An 18,747-nucleotide genomic window follows, 5' to 3' on the forward strand; every position below is an offset into this window, starting at 1 on the left:
ATTACGTAACGTTATGCTTTGCTTTGCCGATTTCCGTAAACAAAACAGTATTCTATGCGGCATTCTATTTGCAGGTAATCTTATCATATCATCACAAGTGTTTTTAAGTAGCGTCAGATATTTAGAGTGTTCGAAGTTAGATGGTACTTGTGGTAAAGAAGCTCGGTGACGTAGAATATGTTAGATTTTTAGTCATTTACTATGAATTACAGTGGGACCTCGTTAATCCGTACCCCGAACAACCGGAATCCCCGCTATCCGACACAAAACTGCCGGGAACGGATTTCTTCCTATGTATTTTACCCCTTTAATCCGGATACCCCGCTGTCCGACTCCGACACAAAAGTTTTGGAACAAATGTGCTAAATCAATAGCAATAAAATCCGATAAACCGGATTATTAACAGTTAAGCGAAAATGATTCACGATTGTCCTAATACACTATGTACACTGGGTAGTTAGTTGACGAAACAATAGCTGATTATCTACGCATAATAACGTTGCGGTCTTTATTCATTCAAAAGTACAGTACTGTACAGCATTGCGCTTTGTAAAAAATTTTAGCCGCACAGCTTTTTAGTCATACTATGAAATACTGTACAGTATTTTAGAAACGAAAAAATAAATTGTTCATCAACAGTAACAAACAACACTTCCGCGGTCGCAAAAAAATACGTACATTACATCGGTTGAGTGCGGCAATCTATTGAAGACATACTGCTGCAACTCAATCGTGCTATCATGCAGCTTTTGATATCGCATTGCGCTAAGATTGGAAACAGGTCAAAGAAAGTTCAAGACTGCTGGTCCCGCCGGAATGCTTCGCCATGCAAGAGCGGTTGTCAAACCGATTTGCGGCCGAAGGTTCGTCACTTGGAGAACATTCGTCTTTAATACGGTGGTTCTGGGATTCGACACTGGGTCGGATCATACAAAAAATATAATTTTATTTTAGTTGCTGTCCAGCCAGAAAGTCGGTACTTATACTTTATGAACTATATACTATATGACTCGGTAATTTATACTTTATGAACGTTGTGCTGACTTAAAGAAACAATCATAGATAGCATAAACAACCCAGATAGCACGTAGTTGTCGGTCCGACAACTACAACGAGCTATTCTCGCTATAGCGATTGTAGCTCCTCTGCCGCTAATGGGTAGCAAGCTAGACACGGTGTTTTTACGCTGTCCAAAAGATCTTTGTCGGGCCGACGGAGGTCCATTAGTGATGTTAGATGATGCCATAAAACCGTTTAGAACAAAATAATGATTAAACATACATAACTTAGTTTTATTTAATATTTTTAAAATATAAATGTTATTATTTAATGAGGTTCGTAACAGTCGGAAAGGTTTTATCACTAAATGTTGGTAACAAACTAACAATTATAATAATTATAGTAATTCCTATAGTAATAACACCCCTGGCTTTTTTTATTCAGATATTTTGAATATAATACGTATTATACTTCTTTGTTTATTCTGAGTTTTTGTTTAACAATTAAATAAACATTTATTTCTAAGTTATCAAATCGATATCATTTTAATGTTTTTTTCTGCTTTGAGGCTATGGTCGTCAGCAAGTTTGATTGTCGCCGTCTAGTTTGAACAATGAGATAGGATATAGTACGATACAATAGTTTGGATTGAGGATGTAACATTTAAAAGATATGAAGGCAGGCAAAAATTGTTTTCTGGTGGATTTTAAACCATAGTTCGGTTTATTATATAGTATTGCTGCTGATAAGTGGTTAGAGATTTGATACAAATCCAAATGTTATATGTACCAATTGTAGTTGGATTAGATCTTATCATAAAACATACACATGCACGAGACTCGTTGATTGGTTAATGTGCGTCTGTCTGCACGCTAGGCTACGTAAAGAGTTTGGTATAGGCTAATGGCCTTAGTCACGTAGCTTAGTACGTGTGTTTTTCGACTAGGCCTACTGCTGCGTCATTTGCTTAAGGCAGGTTGTTTTCCGTTTCAGGATTATAAATCAATATTCAACAAAAGTATAGCCTATATTTCAAACCATTTGGCATATAAAAGACATCCACCAAATTTCGAATGAGGCAAAATCTCGAAATAAAATGTGCCCTATAAGAAAGAAATACGTACTAAGTCATGCAAGCAAAGTCAATATCTGAAGAGGTCCAATAATAAACCTAGGCTAGGTGTCCAAGACTGCCAAGTTTTGTAACTTTATCATGAGCGAAACATGTATTTTAGACGGAGGATAAAAAAGCCCCCTCATGTGTATTTTGAGTCTCTCTGGAACTTGTGTAAAATAGAATTAAGGTGTGTAATTTTGCACTTGTAATGTATAATAGTTTCTAGTTTGACTAATAAAAGTGTCATGTTTTTAGGTTAACCATGGCTTCAGCACAAAACATGCATACCAGTATAGTTTCCGATAGAACCCTGCGTCGGCATGCTGCAGCACGAGCTGAACGGCATAACATATTTTTCCAGCAAAGCGATGAAGAAAGATCGGATCCGGTTGCTGTATTACAATCAAATAGTACTACAGAAAGTATATCTGCAATATCTACATGTACCGGTAATCGTTCTGTTTCGCAGAACATTGACTTTGATGTTAATGATAATTCAGACCAACGTACAATTACAATTACATAATTTATTTGTAATGAAGTATTCAAACTCGCACATTTTTCAAATATTTTGTTGAAACAAAAACATATACATATTTTTTATCAGAATTCGACCTCCATCTCGACTTGAAGATTCAAATTCTGACAATGATGCCAGGTAAAGTAAACAGAATTGACCTTGGATGATGAAATAAACAAAGTGCAAATGCTTGATAAATTACCTGATTAATTATTATTATACATGTTATGACTGTCTAAAGTAGTGATTTGCACATTAGTGAACATATTTACTGCAGTAACCACTGGGAATCAGACCAATCCAAACCCAAAAGGAAAAAATTGTTTTTACAACATTCAACACCACCACCTGTTGTTCCAGAAATGCCTAACACCCAGGAAAGAAGGTATACATTATTCTCGATATTGCTGTTATTATAAATAATATGTAATTTTTTAAATAAGTTATGGGCTACATATAAAAGTTATCAATCTTTACATTAATGTTCAAGGTAAAAAAATGAAAGTATTTTATCTTCAAGTAGAAGTGATAAGCTATGCTACCAATTTCTTTGTTTTGGCAGTGCAAATACTTCTTTTTCAACACCCATTTTAGTTGCAAGGTAAACAAATTTGACATGCAATATTTCCAGTACTGTACTAACTGCAATCTTTATTTGTCGTGCCCGTATCAGACCATTATAACATGCGTATTTCACTAAATGATGTATTTAATACTAACAATACACACTTCATGTTTTTTGCAGTTCTGTGACTTCTCAAGAAACTGATGTACAGGCAAGTGCGTCACATCAATTGCCCACAGAACGGTAAGTTTAAGTTGTACAGAACTAAATAAATTTTCCCGGAATAATTGCATGTAAAAAGGAGTAAAGTAAAAGTGGTTTTGTAAAACTCTTTGGTGGGCTACCAATTATCATGTGTCACAAGCTCTTGGTGATGTTGCGCAAATATTTGAACAGTGAGAGACCATCTACTATTCTCTTACTTGAAAGAATTTAGGGACAAGTAAAACAAAACAGTGTAATGCTCCAGTCTCTTCATCGCCAATTTGTGGAAGGGCAGATACCGTCCACTTCTTCGGTGGAACACTTCAACTTGCCGATAGATTCATTTGAGGATTTTGATAGGGTGGAATCACTGCTAGCAGAGAAATCACAAGCGCATGTTTTTGTAAGTGCAACATGTAGGTTAATATGCAAGTTACTGATAATTAAATAATAACATGAATATTGAGTATTTTCATCTCTTTTATCTAATTGCTATGGGGGACTACGTTGACATTTTTTTCAACTTTGATAATGCTTCCATGTAAAAGCATGACATGTAACCAGTAACATAATGCCGCCAAACAATTGATTCTTATCAGGATTTTTTTCAGATTTCCTATCTAGAAACAATAGGTGGCATAACAGCAAAAGATGTTATCAGCATGATGTTGAGCAAATTGTTGACCTGTGAACTGGCAACCAATTGTAATTGGATGGGAAAGGGTCATAAGACAGGAATGCATTCATCACAACTCGCAAAAGCTGTTATAGGTGAATAAGTCAAAATTGAGTGTTGATGGTTTTGCTAAGTCATGTTTTGATTTTTTAGGTTGCTTACCGCTTCTTAATTGTTTTAAGATGTATTGTGAGTGTTATTTACTATTAGGCCTATCTGTCGATGATGTTTACTCCAGTATTTTGTTTTTATGTCATTATACTTTAGATGCTGCCAAGAAATCGGGTATTAAGGAAGCAGAGAGTATCTGCGAGATCAAGAAATGGTTAAAAAATGCTAGTGATAGGGAAGGGGGACGGCTAAAAAGAATGAAGAACAAAATGGGTAAGCTGTGTGGCATGCGTGTGTGATGTTCATATCATGTATTGCAGAACGTTTTACTTTGCATTTTTAATTTTGTAGATAGTAAAGAAACATTATGCAATATAGTTCATTACAAAAATGTTTTAGATAAAGAGCGGAAAGATGAAGCCACGCACAGACAATTGTATTTCATGAATTTCGACTCATCTTCTACAAGTGATGATAGCGGATGATGATAGTGATTATAATAAAATATTGTGTTTGCTGGTAGAACTTTCAAATTTGAAAAAATAAACTTTTTGCTGAACTGCATAAAAACCCTGTGTGTTAGTGATTGTTGGTAGGCCCAAAGTCGGCTCGTAGGAGATCGTAGCTAACTCGCCGACCGAGGTCCGACAAAGATTTTGTTGCTCCCTACCCGACCTAGGCCCGCTGGACAAAACGAAGTTGGCCCTTCAGCGATTATCGTTTGTGGGCCGCCAAAAGCAAGCTAGCGGCTCGACGTCGGCCCTCGAGCGACGTGCTATCTGGGAAAGGTGTCAAAAATAAATTAGTCAAGGAGTTCTAAAAGAAAGACTAAAGCCTTTGGCTTTAGGCCAACCTAAAACAATCAACCTCGCATCCCCATAGTTGCTTGTTTGTTGTTATGTAAACACCTACGCATTGAACATTGTGAGCGATATGACACTAAAATTTATTAATTGCATTATAACAAAAAATCTATATACATGAGGTATAGGCCAAGCCAAGTCTAAGCCAAGCCAAGTCATGTGACTAATATGTCCTATATTCAAACAAAAAGTATTATCTTCTTACTCCGTTATGTCCAAAGTTTTTCAGTCTTCAACTTCAGTGCCTTTATTTTTATCAAGTGCTTTGTTTTCAACTGTTTTGTTACGTAACAAAGCGTCATTCGTTCAATTCCCTCATGTCTGCCATTTTGGAAATTTGTGAATGCTTGTAAGCATGTTAGAACAGTTATGCATGTTGTTATTGAACGTCAGATTCTATCAAACTTATAACTTTAAATTTATTTTAAAAGAGGTTCCCACGTACTATTTTTAAATTCTTTTACAATTACATCGACCTTTTGGGCTTGCTCAAGTAAGGAATTGTAAAACTTACGCAAATTAGCCTAGACTAGGCTACAATATTACTGAAAACAAGTGTTGTTATCGTTAGATTCGGCAGCGCACTTTTGGTGCGTTAATGAGTACAATCATGTAGCCTAGCTTAATTAGGTAGTTGAATTATGTATGCCCTTAATCAATAGACCTTTTCCAAGTTACCTCCGCTTTTATCGCCGAGTCAAAGTGGGTCGACAGTGTCCATTGTTAAGTATAAGCGATCGAAAAAAATCTTGCCACCCAGACTGCAACTCGAAAGAGGTCTATTGCGACACGATTTTCCTGCATCTTTACATGTCTTGTTGTAAGTAAACAAAGGCATGATAAAGCATCAAAATCCGCACATGACAGCTTGTCAGTGCAGTCTTTGATCTTATCGATAAACGTCCAGAATTTCAGTCTGGGAACAGGCTAGCATGGATTTACAACGTATGCTAGGCTATGACAGTTTTGGGGTTTGCGCAGGTAACTTATTTCGTTTCTGTAAATATTCACCAATAGGTCTACAGTAGTACAGTAGGCCTACATCAGAAAATAACGCCTGTTGCTAAAAGGTCTAGATAATAATTACTAGAATTTACAGATGAACTTTCTCTGCCCTGTGTCTGCTTATAATGCAAGCTATACAAGGAATTATATAGGAGACCATTTGCAATATGGACATTACTCTAGTTGGTATTTGGTTGCTAATTAGATTGAACTAGCAGTTGTGTATGCACGTATGTGTGAGCCCCTTCTAAATCATAGAATTGGAATTTACATCAGTTTATTACCAGAGGTGGGCGGTCGGTACTTTGAAAGTACCGTCGTTAACGATACCGTTAATTGGCAAAAAATGTACCGACGGTTCCGGTATTCGGTACTATTTTAAAAAAGTGTTTCGGTACTTTGTCGGTACTCGGTACCGGTACATTTTGTGTAAAAGATGCTGCTGCAAATGCAATATTTGCCGCAATTATGCCCCCTGTAAAAGTTACTCCAGCTCAAAACATGTGTAGGCCTAATGTTAATCGGTTGCAATTTTACTTGACATTTCTAGATTAAAAAGGATCAACAGATACTAAAATTAGTATTAAGGACTAATTAACATGTATTTTTGAAAATATACTTGTGATAAATATATCACTTAATGTAATATAAAATTGTGTACGACATAGAATTCTCATCTATGGAATCAATGAAGCATAGCACTTTGTGACGTAATCGATGCTTCCCCTGTGCGTGCATTTTGATTTATTCAGTCCTTTTGGTTTCTACGTTCAACGCCGCAACATGTCTTTATGCTGTTGCTGTCACAATGTTCTATCTTGATGTATTCGTTCAAAGAAGCTTCAAATATAATCAGATTATACAGTAGTCATTCCTGTGTCATTATTGCTGAAGTCTATCAAAGTTCACTGTTAAGATATACACAAGGAAACAGACTTTGTAGTGTAGTGGGTAAACCTTACAGGCTAAGGTACCATATACCACTTTTCATTACATACTTGTTAAAATTTTGAAAGTATCGCGTGGAAAGTACTGAGTACCTGGACCGACTGATATTTCTTGAAAAAAGTAATTCGGTACAGAGATTCTGTACTTTTTTCAATAAGTATCGACGGTATCGGTACTGAAAAAGTGTCGCGGTACAAAAATTCGACACTATAGTACCGCGGTACTGCCCACCTATGTTTGTTACACTAGGGAACGAGTTTTTGTTTATCAAATTTCCAACTGCAAAATAATTTATTCAATCATACAAAGTTTTATGAAGCATTTACAGAGATTTCATAACAACATTAAAAGCAATTGTGAAACCCAAACTGTTAGGCCTACTGATAATTCGCATGTAACATTAGAAACATCAGATGATGCTGCTAATTCAAGTGGCATTTATACTCAAATCCAAGAGAGAGAGATTCATACATCGATATCATGATCCAGGAGCTAGATTATGTAGAAATGTTGGCAGTACTTCTGTTTAAAACTTACAGAAAAGTATGTGTTGCCTCACAGTACATTCTTAAGCATCATGAATGACATTACGCCAGTTTTGAGCACATTTCATGCTGGCACATTTAAGTGTTTAACAGGTGCGTCGGGAACAATTCAGGAGAGATACTGTATTCAATAATTTTTTGCTCAATGGGACTAGTTTGTCCAACCCCAATAACGTTAAGTTAAGTAATTTAAAATAAGTAGTAAGTAATTTAAACAGACATCTAAGATTGGATATCGAGCTCATAAGTTTTAATTGTACATAGACAGTTGTCGGTCATATATTTACGAATTTTTCAACTTTAAATTTTTAATGAAGCTAAAAGAATATTTGGGAAGAATTTGAAGACTTCTGTCTCCAACGACAGTACATTCTCAATTTTACGCGAGATGCTCAGTGGAAGGGTTTCTTCAAACATTCCTATTTGGATAGAAGATAGGGATAGAAGTACTTAGTTGTTGGTAACCCTTAAAATCGTATGAATTTCAGTTATCATTTTTTCTCATAGACTTTCTGTTATAAGTTAATGTTTAGCTAAGTAGATATATTTTCGCATTGAAAAGACATACATTGTTGCATAAATTTAGTAAGTGACTGGGAGTCTTATCTTCCTGACTATTACGAATAATGTTTTATATTCAAACTTCAAATTAGAAAGTTTATGACATTTTGTGAAGATTCTAACATGCGCTACTATGAATGTAGTATTTCAGAGATACGTTTCAGGTTATGAATATATATTTATGTTTTGCTTCTTACAAATAATATAGAAGAGAAGTGCCTCTTTTCCGTCCATCGTCTGTTCAAAGGATGTATGACGTATTATATTTGTGTAAACATAAGTGTATAGGCCTGTATAGCACTTATTTAGTGTATACAGTATTACTGCATTGGGCACTATAATACTGACCACAATTATTAGAATATCTTCCATGGTGTTTTGTTCTTGCTTAAATCCTTTTAAGAACGCCCTATTAAAGTTTTAATTTATAAGGGTAAAATTAAGATCTCTATGATTTTGTTGCACGTCTTACGTAGAGCTTTAAAATCCTGTTTAGACCAATCAGAAGGCACCATAGTTGATGTTGTTTTCTAGCCTGGGAATTACCCTAGCAGTTGGCGTACTTCAATGTCCCAGATCGTGATTTCTAATTCTTATTTTGCTCCTATGTTAAAAAAGTTTCAATCATGGTTTTTTGATGGTTCTTGATAAAGTAGTATTCCAAAGTATACTAAATTGACATTCAAAATTTCAGAGCCCCATGTAGGATTTTTCGAGTACTGTAATCAGTCCTTTAGTAAATTCACTGTATAATAAAACAAACAAAGATTTTATGGCTATTTCTGTTGCTTGACGTCTCCTTTACCCTTTCGTTCACTCCTTCACAAACCTTATAGCACCCAGTCTATGGCATTTAAAATTTTAATTGCAGAATGCCTGCTGAAAAAACCTTTTGAGAATCAAGTAAAAGCAAATTTGTAACACATACGTTTAGATGAAGACGTGGTTCATGCAACTTCTATTCACTACACAACTGAAAAAATTAATTGGTAAAACATCATTTGTCCCTCGATTAGTATTTTGTATACATAAAATTAACTTCAAGATTATTGTATCAGCAAGCACACAAAAGAAAATCAAGTTTCTTTAAAAACCACCTTGAACGGTGGAGGGGCGAAAAAAACTCCCCCTCCAATATGCATGTCAATGGTAGGTAAGTCAGCGAGTTCTGGATCTGGTAAAATCTCGAATCGCTGAGCCATTGTTACCAAATAAAGGAACAGTTCCATTCTGGCAAGTCGTTCTCCGGGACATTGTCGACCTCCAATATTAAATGGAACGGCGCAACTGGGTTTGAAAAAGTTTCCTTTTTCATCGATGAAACGATCTGGGTTAAACTTATCCGGTTCGTGCCAGTCGTCTGGGTTCATGAGAATTGCCCAAAGATTGAGTATAACCTGACAACATCATAAATAGTTTTTAATAACTTAAAGATCAAAAATTATCAGTGCGATAGAAATTTTTACAAAAAAGTACATAAGTGAAAAGCGTGCAAGTCATAACGACCGATGTAACATTTAAACCGCTGGTATTTGCCATACCGGTGTGTCTTTTGGAATACTGTAGCCTCCAAGTTCAGTGTCTTCGGTAGTACTGCGATAACTCAATCCCAGTAACGGATGAAACCTCAAAACCTCGTTGATAAAAGCCAGGACGTATGGCATCTTAGGCTCATGTGATATATTAACTTTGCCCGTTGGTCCTAATAGAGTATGAAGAAACAAATTGAAAAGAGCTGACTACGTTATCTATGTAGCCCAGCAAATATTTACCTAACACATCAAAAATTTCTTTTCGAAGTTTTCTTTGCGTCTCTGGGTAGTGTAGAAGAGCGTGCAGACACCATGTTAGGGTGTTTGAAGTTGTGTCGGTGCCAGCCAGGAAAAGATCGGATACTTCATAAAGTAGTTGCTTTCTCTTCACATAAAATACTCGGTGTAACATTGTTCAGAAAAGAAACTAAACTCTCGACGATGGTTTTATCAAATGCTACAATGAGCAAAAACGACAATGAAAATTGTTTCGGAAAAATACCGTAAAAAGGTCTTTTCCCGCTTTCATTTCTTTAAGATAACAATCGATAAAATCTCTCATATCATCTTCATCATAACTATTTTCGTGTTCAAACACAACTTCATCAATGGTTTCTGGAATCAATGGCAGAACGCTTATCGGGCGTAATTAACTAAGTATAAGCATTGTATATTTTGTTATTTTTACTACGGTTTTGTCTTATTATACATTATTTATTTAAGTCCTTAACTATTAATATCAAACTGTGGAAGAACATGTCACTGAAGAAGCTGGTTAAAGACTAAAATTCTGAAATCGATCAAAAATAGAAAAAATGTCCGTCATTTACCTATCATGCGTTGCCTCGACTTCAGGACTTCGTCACAACCTTTTGACACTGGAGGAACATATCGAAGCCAAGGAAAAAGCATTGCCGTCTGCATTGCTTCGCCAAATTCCGCATCTACTCTGTATTAAAAACATAAAAATAATTACATGTACATGTGTTCTATTAAATATTGATGATACTTTTAATCCGAGGTAGTTAGTTTTAACGTTGAATAGGATTGCATTGTTTCTGTTACATTTTAATATCGGAATGCTTTTGGTCAGTTCAGCAATACAAATAAAACTCCATAATTATCATTATCATCATAATAACTTTAAAAAGTGATGGGCATTCGAAAATATTAGAGATTTTCCTCTTCACAATCTTAAACAATTCGAAACTATTTCGCAAATTTGTATCATAATTATAATTGGAAACGAAAGGGTAAGTAATCGACATCTAATTTGAAATTAATTACATGTAAGTTTGAATGCACAAACAAAAGCAAACCAGACAAATAAAAATACTTATCGTATTTACATTCCATTTATTGTCTGTACTATCGAGCAAAGAACCGGATTTTCATATTCGTATCTTTTTCCAAAGATAGCGTGGCAAAGAATGTTGGTCGTCATTTTGTGTAGCAATTCCTGTACATCAAGGAAAGTAATATAATATTAATTAATAGGAATCAACAAAATTTATGGTGCTTTTAATATTTGTTTCTCAATGATATCAAATATTTTTTATTCAAATACGTTTGTTTTCAAGAGAATTTGTAAATATGTGTTGTTACAAATGAATATCAAAGAAAAATCGTTAACTCATCGGTAGTTTGTAAATCGATTATATGAAAAATTTTTTTAATCGTAAATTGCGACCTGTGATAAAATATTCATAAACCTTAGTGAAACAAAATCATTGGTGTTTGAAAAACGTCAAATATGTAGGCCTATTTGCAGCAGTTTTTAGTAGTTTTTAAAGTTCTATTTTATATAAAGTTTTTTGTATTATTTGTGATCCACTTTTTAAGTAGAATTTCAGTAAATTTTTGCAAATAGTTCTGATGCTGCTGACTTAGTTTAAAAGTTTTTACCCCGATGTTAACGGCTTGTCCATTGGTCGACCTAAGGAAATCCGTCAACCTCGATGCTTCGTTAAAAATTTTGGTTTCCATGCTCCGTTTTCCCACTTCGAATCTACCGAAAATAAAGAAAGTCAAAAACGTTTTATAAGTTGGAAACAAAAAGCCAAACTTAAATGAAAAAATATAGACTATTCAAACTTTAGAGTCGGAAAGTGAAAACGTGAAAGTATCAAAAGTGCCTTTGTGTTAATGCTTTACCTACGAAGTGTAGTAACTACATGTCGTCTGTGTGTTTGCCATGACGGTGAGTAGTTAGCTAATGCAATTCCGTAATTCCCGCTTGTAAACTCCGTAAAAATCGGACATATCGTAACTCCAGAAAAAGCGGCAAGTCGCTTTACGTTTGCCTATAAATATGTGATTAAGTTAACCTAATACACGAAAAACATTAAATTTATTCTTTTTAACATTTGTACAAAACTGAAAATGTAAAGCACACATTTGTACGACTTTATTAATACACAAGTACACAATGATTACGCAAACAGTTACAACCAGTTGGTTATAAAACCGTTGGAATTAAACCTGTTCATAAACTTACTTGATGTAACGTGGCGTAATCATTGATTACAATGCAGTCGCTACTGCCAAGGCGAACATTCAGAACCTTTCCATATTTCTTACCCCAATCTCGAAAAGTTTTTTGAGGTTCTTTTCCTAAGAAGAAAGCATTGCCGAATATAGGTAGTCCCAAAGGACCCGGTGCAGAATTTGGTGGCCTTCGGTACCAAACCATAGTTCCGTACAATACCAACATAAAAAATAGTATCAATGCTTCCACAATCATTTCTACTATATCAGTTAATCTCTAAAAACACAATAATAAATTTATCCTTGCAAATTAGGGTTTTTGTATTGTCGGTAATGTCTTAAACAAGTTTTATTGTTTAGCCTTGGCATTGAAGCAGACATTTTCTTCGCTTTGAAGTTGCGGTGTCTTCTTTCTAAAGTAACTTTTTGCTGCATAAACTACAACCGTCACTGAAGTGAATTCATCCCATAGTCAATACTCTTGTTAAAAACGAAATATCGACAATCGCATCTTTACAAAAGTAAACCAGCGCCTCGTGTGTTGTAACACACTGTGTCAAAGTCCTCACAGCCGTATAGCTTATAAGCCTTTACCCTTTCAAACCTTTTTTCTCATATCTGCAATACCGAGATCTCTTCGTAAGCCAAAAAACTCAAAGAATTTTGTGTAAACCTGCTTCAATGTCTACCTAACCCCGTTTGACCTCTTCTACGCAGCGAACTTTGCTCGAACTAGCGTTGGACCTTGCCAGTCACCATAAAAGACAAATAAATTCAAAATTTCTTGTAACAGTTCGGGTGCTTTATCACGCATAATTTTAGTTTTTAAAAATTAAAACGTCTGAACAAATTTTACAATGTCACTTCTTAGAACAAAATATTTAACAGACAAGGAAAATATTAACCGCCCAACAATTAAAAATTCTATCCAATTTGTCAAACGCAAACCGTTTGAAAATGTGTTGATAAGATATGACAACTTTCACAAAAACATTGAAAAAATGGAAGACAATGCAGAACGTCTCAGGGTTAAACATTAACTATATTGACAGCACAATTTAGTCTTTTCAAATCTGTTTATGTAATTACGATGAATTTGACAAACTTTGATACTAAATGATTTCAGCGCAGAAACAAGCAAATGTTTGTGTACATTTGACAACTTTTCATAAATGTACAGCGAACTGCGAGTTCTTATTTACAAACAGGACTTATGGTCTTATCACCTATAAATTCCTAAATGTGGCCGACCCTGCACACGGTCACATCGAAACACGAAACGAAACGGATAGTTTTCGAGAAATTAACGATTGAAAAGTTTTGTGCAGTGTCAGCCACACGTAGTTAAATCGTAAAGTCGCTCAATCGGTTTAGATAAAGATAAACCGCTGATCGTTTTAATCACCTCATGGTGTGATTAAAACTTAAGGACTACTGAAAACGCTTTAAGCTTAAATGTTTGACCTTTAAATTATCGAGACGTCAGCATAATTGTTAATAAATTAACAATGACAAAGAAGTTTTGTGTAAACGGAAGTTAATATTAACTATAACCGCCCTGAATTGATCCCGTTGTCCTAGACTAGAGTTGATTGTATAATGCAGCGACTATGTGTTGATAACAGCGACTATATAGAAAAAATTAATGTAGATCCATTATTTCGTTTCGGGTGCTCTTTCACACTGGATCAAAGTCCGAAAAGCACCGTCATTCATTAAAGAAGCAATCTTCGTTTTTAACACAAACAAGACCGACCCAGATGACCTTTTGTTTGTACAAGATTTCACGCTGCACTTTATTGGGGTCGGCACGTCTTTTAGTTCGACAAAATTAACCTACATTTTGTTGAATTGGTGCAATCAGGAAATGTGAAATAATTAGACGTGCTTTGGGAAGAGCTGCTACTTCAACATATTGCGGTTTGCAGTTTCATCTTTCTTATTTGATAATAAACGTATAAGGATATGGAGCGAGGCAACGTTGGATTTTGACGTCTTTCGGTATATTTAATTCTTTTAAGTTGTTCGTTTATGACGCTTTATTTTTAAAGTAGTTCAGTTTTAAAAGTTTTAAAAAAGTTTTTCTACAGAAATTGGTCAGCAACGACGCTGTACATTTTATAGGTCTTGATTCTATCAAATTAAATTCTTACTCGTACAACAATTTCTTATCACTGACCACAAAGTTTATTTTTCACCCAGTTAGTTTGCTTAATGTGGTATGAGGTGTCACAATCTCCATCTACGCACTGACGAAAGTCTTCTCAAAACCGGCGATGTTTCCTCCTCATCCACATTTTTGATTTGTTTTTTGGATTTTTTAATATGGTATTGACCGAATTTCGAACTGGTCACAAGATCCATTGAACAGAAACAACCGTCGTTCACACGTTGTTCAATGATGTTATTAAAACTGCAATGCAGCGAAAAATCGAATCTAACTCACATGTTCTCGAGCTCCCATATTCGCCCCAGACAGATCCTTTGTTCGCTGGTGAGGCTAATGTGTGTTCAAAGAATATAAATAGCTAGATTAGTTATTAATTAAAACTGATATTTAAAGATGCACGTGATCGAGTACTACCGACTAGTAGCCAATAGTATTATATAGAAACAAAATTTTAAGTTTTTGTTTCATTAATACAGCGCAAAGAAAACGAAAAATGTGTAAATATTATTGAAAACGTTGCCACTATTTCACCGGGAAAAATCGCACGTTGAAAGCTATTTTGTATGGTTTCATATTTATTTAATCTAACTGCTGCAATATACTTACCTAAACCTAACCTAAATCTTCCTTCTAATCTAAATCTAACTTCAATTACACCGTAAATAGCTGAAATCGACGTTTTGTCTAACCAGTCTCCTAATGTTAACCGCCTATACTTAACTATGGGTTGCGTGACGTACTTACGGTGAAATAGTCACTCAGTATAGAAAAATCTAAATGAATGGCATAGGACTAAATACATAGTTGGTATTTCACAAGGTTGATTTACTGAATTTATTAAATTCATATGTAGGATATAATAGTGCAAATAACGGAAAACAACAAACTACCTGGTGTGATATCACAATATTTCTCCTTGGATTGAGGAAAATCTTTGTAGGACTTAAACTCGATGATTACTCATCCCTTGGCCCCAGTTACGTAGCCTACAAAGTTAGCCCTTGTGCAAATCTGGTCAACATTTTCTGAATCGGAACTGCTCACCAGTACCGATGACGCAGGGGCAAACCTTGTTAATGCGTTGATCCTGGGCATTGCAATGGTATCGTCGCTGGGTATCGAACACGGGGTGCATTATTTCAAGACTATCGTTCAACGGAACCGACGCAAACTATTTCCACCATCAGGTAAATATCTTAACCTGAGATAGAAAAAGCATGTGTTTGGTGGGGAGACAGATCTTAATTTAAACATTTTGAACGGGAAGACTTTTGTCTATTTAGGCAATTACATCTATTGCAATATGGCGTCCGCTCAAATTCCTTCGTTGTAGAGAGAGTTTTAAACATTATAACTATATGGGGTACAAACTCCAACTAACAAACTTAGTCATGAATAGCAAACAGCGTTTTTCAGACATAATTCATGGTTAACTTCTACACGTTCCAATGTTCACCTTTGGATCTAACTTCGAAGCGTTTGTTGTTAGAAAACATTCTGTCAGCAAATTACTTTTGCTCTTGTTTTAGGAATATTTACCCGTCATAGTTTTAGGATTTAAGATTAAGATCACTGCAATTGTAACATTTTTTTTGAATCACCAGTCGGTTTTCTTCCGCTAAGATTTATACATAATTTTTGGTCAGATTTTTGATGTCATGTTCGTAGATTTTTATCAAGTTTTGTTTGTTCATCTAAATTCTCAGTTTGCTTTGAAACGGCTTTTTACGGCTAATTTTTTTAAACGTCTTTAAAATTCAATTCATTGTCTTGTTTTCTACCCAAAACGTACTCAGTTTAACTTCTAGTCAGGTAACATCGCCTTAATGTTACAAAACTTGAAATGCGTTTGCAATTTAGTAGTTTTCATTAACAGACGAAACCATTTTTTCAAGATTTTCAAGATTTTTTCAAAAAAAATAAAGAACAAATATTCAAATCATGTTTTAATTATGCGAACTACCGTATAATCTAACTCTCACAAAATAGTCCAATGGTTCTCACCCTTGCATGGTTCGTGACCTCCTTACAGTGGCTCTCTGTGGCCCCTCGCTCATCAATAAAAATGTTAGATTGTTGATTGAAAAACACTTTTTCCTTCACTGCTGCTTTCGCGTCGATAATTTTGCACAGCACGCACTGCTTGCTAATATAATAGCTAACACATGTTTCCCGGTAGAGGAAACCAAACATTAAAAAGGTGAGAAACTTTAACTGTCCCGCTATGGCTCTTCACCCTCCACCACTATCCTATTGAGGCCTCTGGTTGTTGTCCCCAAAGAACGTCCCATAGCCCTCCAGGGGTTCTTGGGGCCCTGGTTGAGAAACATTGGTCTAGTCTGTATATTGTCGGTATGACGGTTGCATAAATTTACCGTGTATTTTATTACTGGTTTGGTTGATAGCTTTTAGTTATGAAATGTAACTAATTTAATCTTTGTCAACACCATGTGGTCAGTAATTTCCTCTTTATCAAAAATATTTAACAAATGAAAGACAAAAAAATAACAAAGTCATGAAAAATACACAACAATGTTAAAATTGAAATGAAAACAGATAGAAAACGAAGAGAACTTGCGAAGAGTTGCTGATGTACACACGGTTGGTTACAATAAAACACAGCCCCGGATCGAACGTACGTATACTAACAGTATGCTTATAAATAGCCTATTATATTCTACTGGAATTAGAACTGCAGATGTTACAGATTTTACAGATGTTCTAAAGTACATTGATAATTTTTTGTTTAGCGTATTTAAGGAGCACAGCTTAAAAAAGTTTGTTTTAACTGGAACATTTCTTGGCAAAACTGAATATTACTTTTGGCGAGTATAATTTTTTCATTAAAATCTTGTTTTTCGCTTGTAACAAATTTACATCTCATATCCAATTCAATTTGAAAATATTTGAAGGCTTTTTTATATTCAACCTTTTCCAGGTAACACAGACCAACCAGCTTATAACAACAACACCTGTCAACAATCGGAGCATTGAAATGTTCGAAATGTCGAAGAGATTTCTTTGCTTCCTTTATTGCTGCATCATATTCGCCTAGGTTATATAAACAAAATCCGATTTGCCGAAACAGAATTGCTCTGTCCGTTTCCTTCCAAGGCATATCTTGTCGATTGACATTATTTAGATATCGAAAACATATTTTGTATCTGTTGATTGCGTGGTGGTACTGTGCAAGTTTATATCTGCAGTTTCCATCGGTAGAAGTGAGGTAGGTTTGAATAACAAATTTCATGCTTTCTGTTAACTTCAGCGTTTTGGCTTTGTCCTTCACGTGTTGGATGAACTGAATAGCATCATGACAGCGGCCCAAGTGATATAAAAAAAGTGGTTCGTATTGCATCACACCCCCAATTAACATGGAATCATTTACATTTTCGTCAATCCACTCCCACATAGAGAGTGATTCATTGTACCCATGATCGTTGTAATATGCAAACAATATCGAAGCAGTGCTTCATCGTCAAATGACGTCACTTGTGGTTTTTGAAGATATTTCTCACCGTCATTGATGACGCGGTCGTGAAGATCAAGCATATGTAGCATTCGAAATTTATCATTTGGTTTTAAAATTATGCTAAACTTGCCGCCTCGTAAAATGTCCTTAGATCGAACGCATTTTTGCAGATTTTGCGCAATTGCAAAGTAATCAACAAGGCTCTTTTCTCCAATGATTCCAACCAAGTCTGTAAAAACTTTGTTACTCCACCAGTCATAAAGCTGATCGTCACCGACATTATCATGTTGACTCCGTTTCTTCATATAAACTTCCAGACGAACTTGACAGCTCACTGCAATGGCGTAAGATAGAAGATGGGCTGTTTCAGCATCTATTATGTTCTTCATTTTCAGTTGATGAATGATGGAAGACGACGAACCCTCATCAATTGCGTGTAATTTGCCCAAAGCAGATATGAACAATGTTGTGCTGCGGTATATAACCCGCTTGATGTTGCATTGACTGGAACCCGTAAGCGCATTAAGACTTTTGAATGTATCTACGTTTCCCAAATCTTCCTCGAGTTGGGTCGTCAATGCTTCCTGATGAGATTCTTTGTTGTTTTGCAAAGCGACTTTGACCCCATCCGCAAATTGTTGAAATATATTCTCGTCGCCATATACGTAGCAATGCTTTGTCAAAATGTCTGCTAAGTGATATCCGTTCTTCAAATCTTCTTCACTATCAAGATATCGCAGCATTTGACTTACTGGTCTAATCAGTTCTGTTGTCCATGGCTTCTTCTTTGTCTTTTCCGTTCTACCAAGTGGTATTTTACATGCTTGCGGTAAAATACCGTCAAACGAAATACCACGCTTCGTGTGAGCATCGACAAACCAGTCACCGCCTGGTTTCGTGTAGTCATTTAAGATTAGAATGGCAACACTGGGAATAATGGTTTCCTCCAAGTTAATAACGATCGTGTGGAAG

At 35.5% G+C, this 18,747-nt stretch overlaps 3 protein-coding genes across 6 annotated transcripts; 2 read left to right on the forward strand and 1 right to left on the reverse strand.

Moving 5' to 3' along the window:
• The first annotated feature begins 1,070 nt into the window (after positions 1-1,070).
• LOC143466140 (uncharacterized) lies at positions 1,071-3,728 on the forward strand. Of its 4 annotated transcripts, none has more exons than XM_076964760.1 (7): positions 1,071-2,303; positions 2,372-2,565; positions 2,724-2,774; positions 2,914-3,021; positions 3,199-3,237; positions 3,382-3,444; positions 3,598-3,728. In XM_076964760.1, the coding sequence occupies exons 2-7, from the start codon at positions 2,558-2,560 to the stop codon at positions 3,635-3,637; spliced, it is 309 nt and encodes a 102-aa protein (XP_076820875.1). In that variant the 5' UTR covers positions 1,071-2,303; positions 2,372-2,557; the 3' UTR covers positions 3,638-3,728. The 4 variants fall into 4 exon arrangements, 3 of the variants coding, with proteins under 3 accessions (XP_076820875.1, XP_076820877.1, XP_076820876.1); XM_076964762.1 differs by having other exon boundaries at positions 3,631-3,663; XM_076964761.1 differs by having other exon boundaries at positions 1,071-2,565.
• On the forward strand, positions 3,662-4,949 carry LOC143466139 (uncharacterized). The gene is made up of 4 exons (XM_076964759.1): positions 3,662-3,808; positions 4,017-4,176; positions 4,349-4,465; positions 4,592-4,949. The coding sequence occupies exons 1-4, from the start codon at positions 3,662-3,664 to the stop codon at positions 4,675-4,677; spliced, it is 510 nt and encodes a 169-aa protein (XP_076820874.1). The 3' UTR covers positions 4,678-4,949.
• A 4,012-nt stretch (positions 4,950-8,961) lies between these two features.
• LOC143466052 (vitamin D 25-hydroxylase-like) lies at positions 8,962-12,406 on the reverse strand. Its single transcript, XM_076964640.1, has 9 exons — positions 12,144-12,406; positions 11,801-11,949; positions 11,552-11,654; positions 10,996-11,105; positions 10,477-10,595; positions 10,149-10,261; positions 9,887-10,031; positions 9,656-9,816; positions 8,962-9,511 (listed from the first exon to the last, which is right to left on the reverse strand). Exons 1-9 carry the CDS (start codon positions 12,387-12,389, stop codon positions 9,191-9,193), a joined length of 1,467 nt encoding a protein of 488 aa, XP_076820755.1. The 5' UTR covers positions 12,390-12,406; the 3' UTR covers positions 8,962-9,190.
• Positions 12,407-18,747: the final 6,341 nt, after the last annotated feature.

This window comes from Clavelina lepadiformis, chromosome 7, assembly GCF_947623445.1.
Source record: "Clavelina lepadiformis chromosome 7, kaClaLepa1.1, whole genome shotgun sequence".
Lineage (NCBI taxonomy): Eukaryota > Metazoa > Chordata > Ascidiacea > Aplousobranchia > Clavelinidae > Clavelina > Clavelina lepadiformis.

What these genes read in the sequence shown, in the direction of transcription:
- LOC143466140 (XM_076964761.1), top strand. An exon ending in AATTCTGACAATGATGCCAG is followed by an intron (nt 2,775 to 2,913) that starts GTAAAGTAAACA and finishes TATTTACTGCAG; the next exon opens with TAACCACTGGGAATCAGACC. An exon ending in CATCAATTGCCCACAGAACG is followed by an intron (nt 3,445 to 3,597) that starts GTAAGTTTAAGT and finishes ATATTTGAACAG; the next exon opens with TGAGAGACCATCTACTATTC.
- LOC143466139 (XM_076964759.1), top strand. Translation starts at nt 3,662, where the DNA reads ATGCTCCAGTCTCTTCATCGCCAATTTGTGGAAGGGCAGATACCGTCC. An exon ending in AATCACAAGCGCATGTTTTT is followed by an intron (nt 3,809 to 4,016) that starts GTAAGTGCAACA and finishes GATTTTTTTCAG; the next exon opens with ATTTCCTATCTAGAAACAAT. An exon ending in ACTCGCAAAAGCTGTTATAG is followed by an intron (nt 4,177 to 4,348) that starts GTGAATAAGTCA and finishes ATTATACTTTAG; the next exon opens with ATGCTGCCAAGAAATCGGGT.
- LOC143466052 (XM_076964640.1), bottom strand. Translation starts at nt 12,389, where the DNA reads ATGATTGTGGAAGCATTGATACTATTTTTTATGTTGGTATTGTACGGA. An exon ending in GTAGTTACTACACTTCGTAG is followed by an intron (nt 11,655 to 11,800) that starts GTAAAGCATTAA and finishes TATTTTCGGTAG; the next exon opens with ATTCGAAGTGGGAAAACGGA. An exon ending in GTCGAGGCAACGCATGATAG is followed by an intron (nt 10,262 to 10,476) that starts GTAAATGACGGA and finishes CATTGATTCCAG; the next exon opens with AAACCATTGATGAAGTTGTG.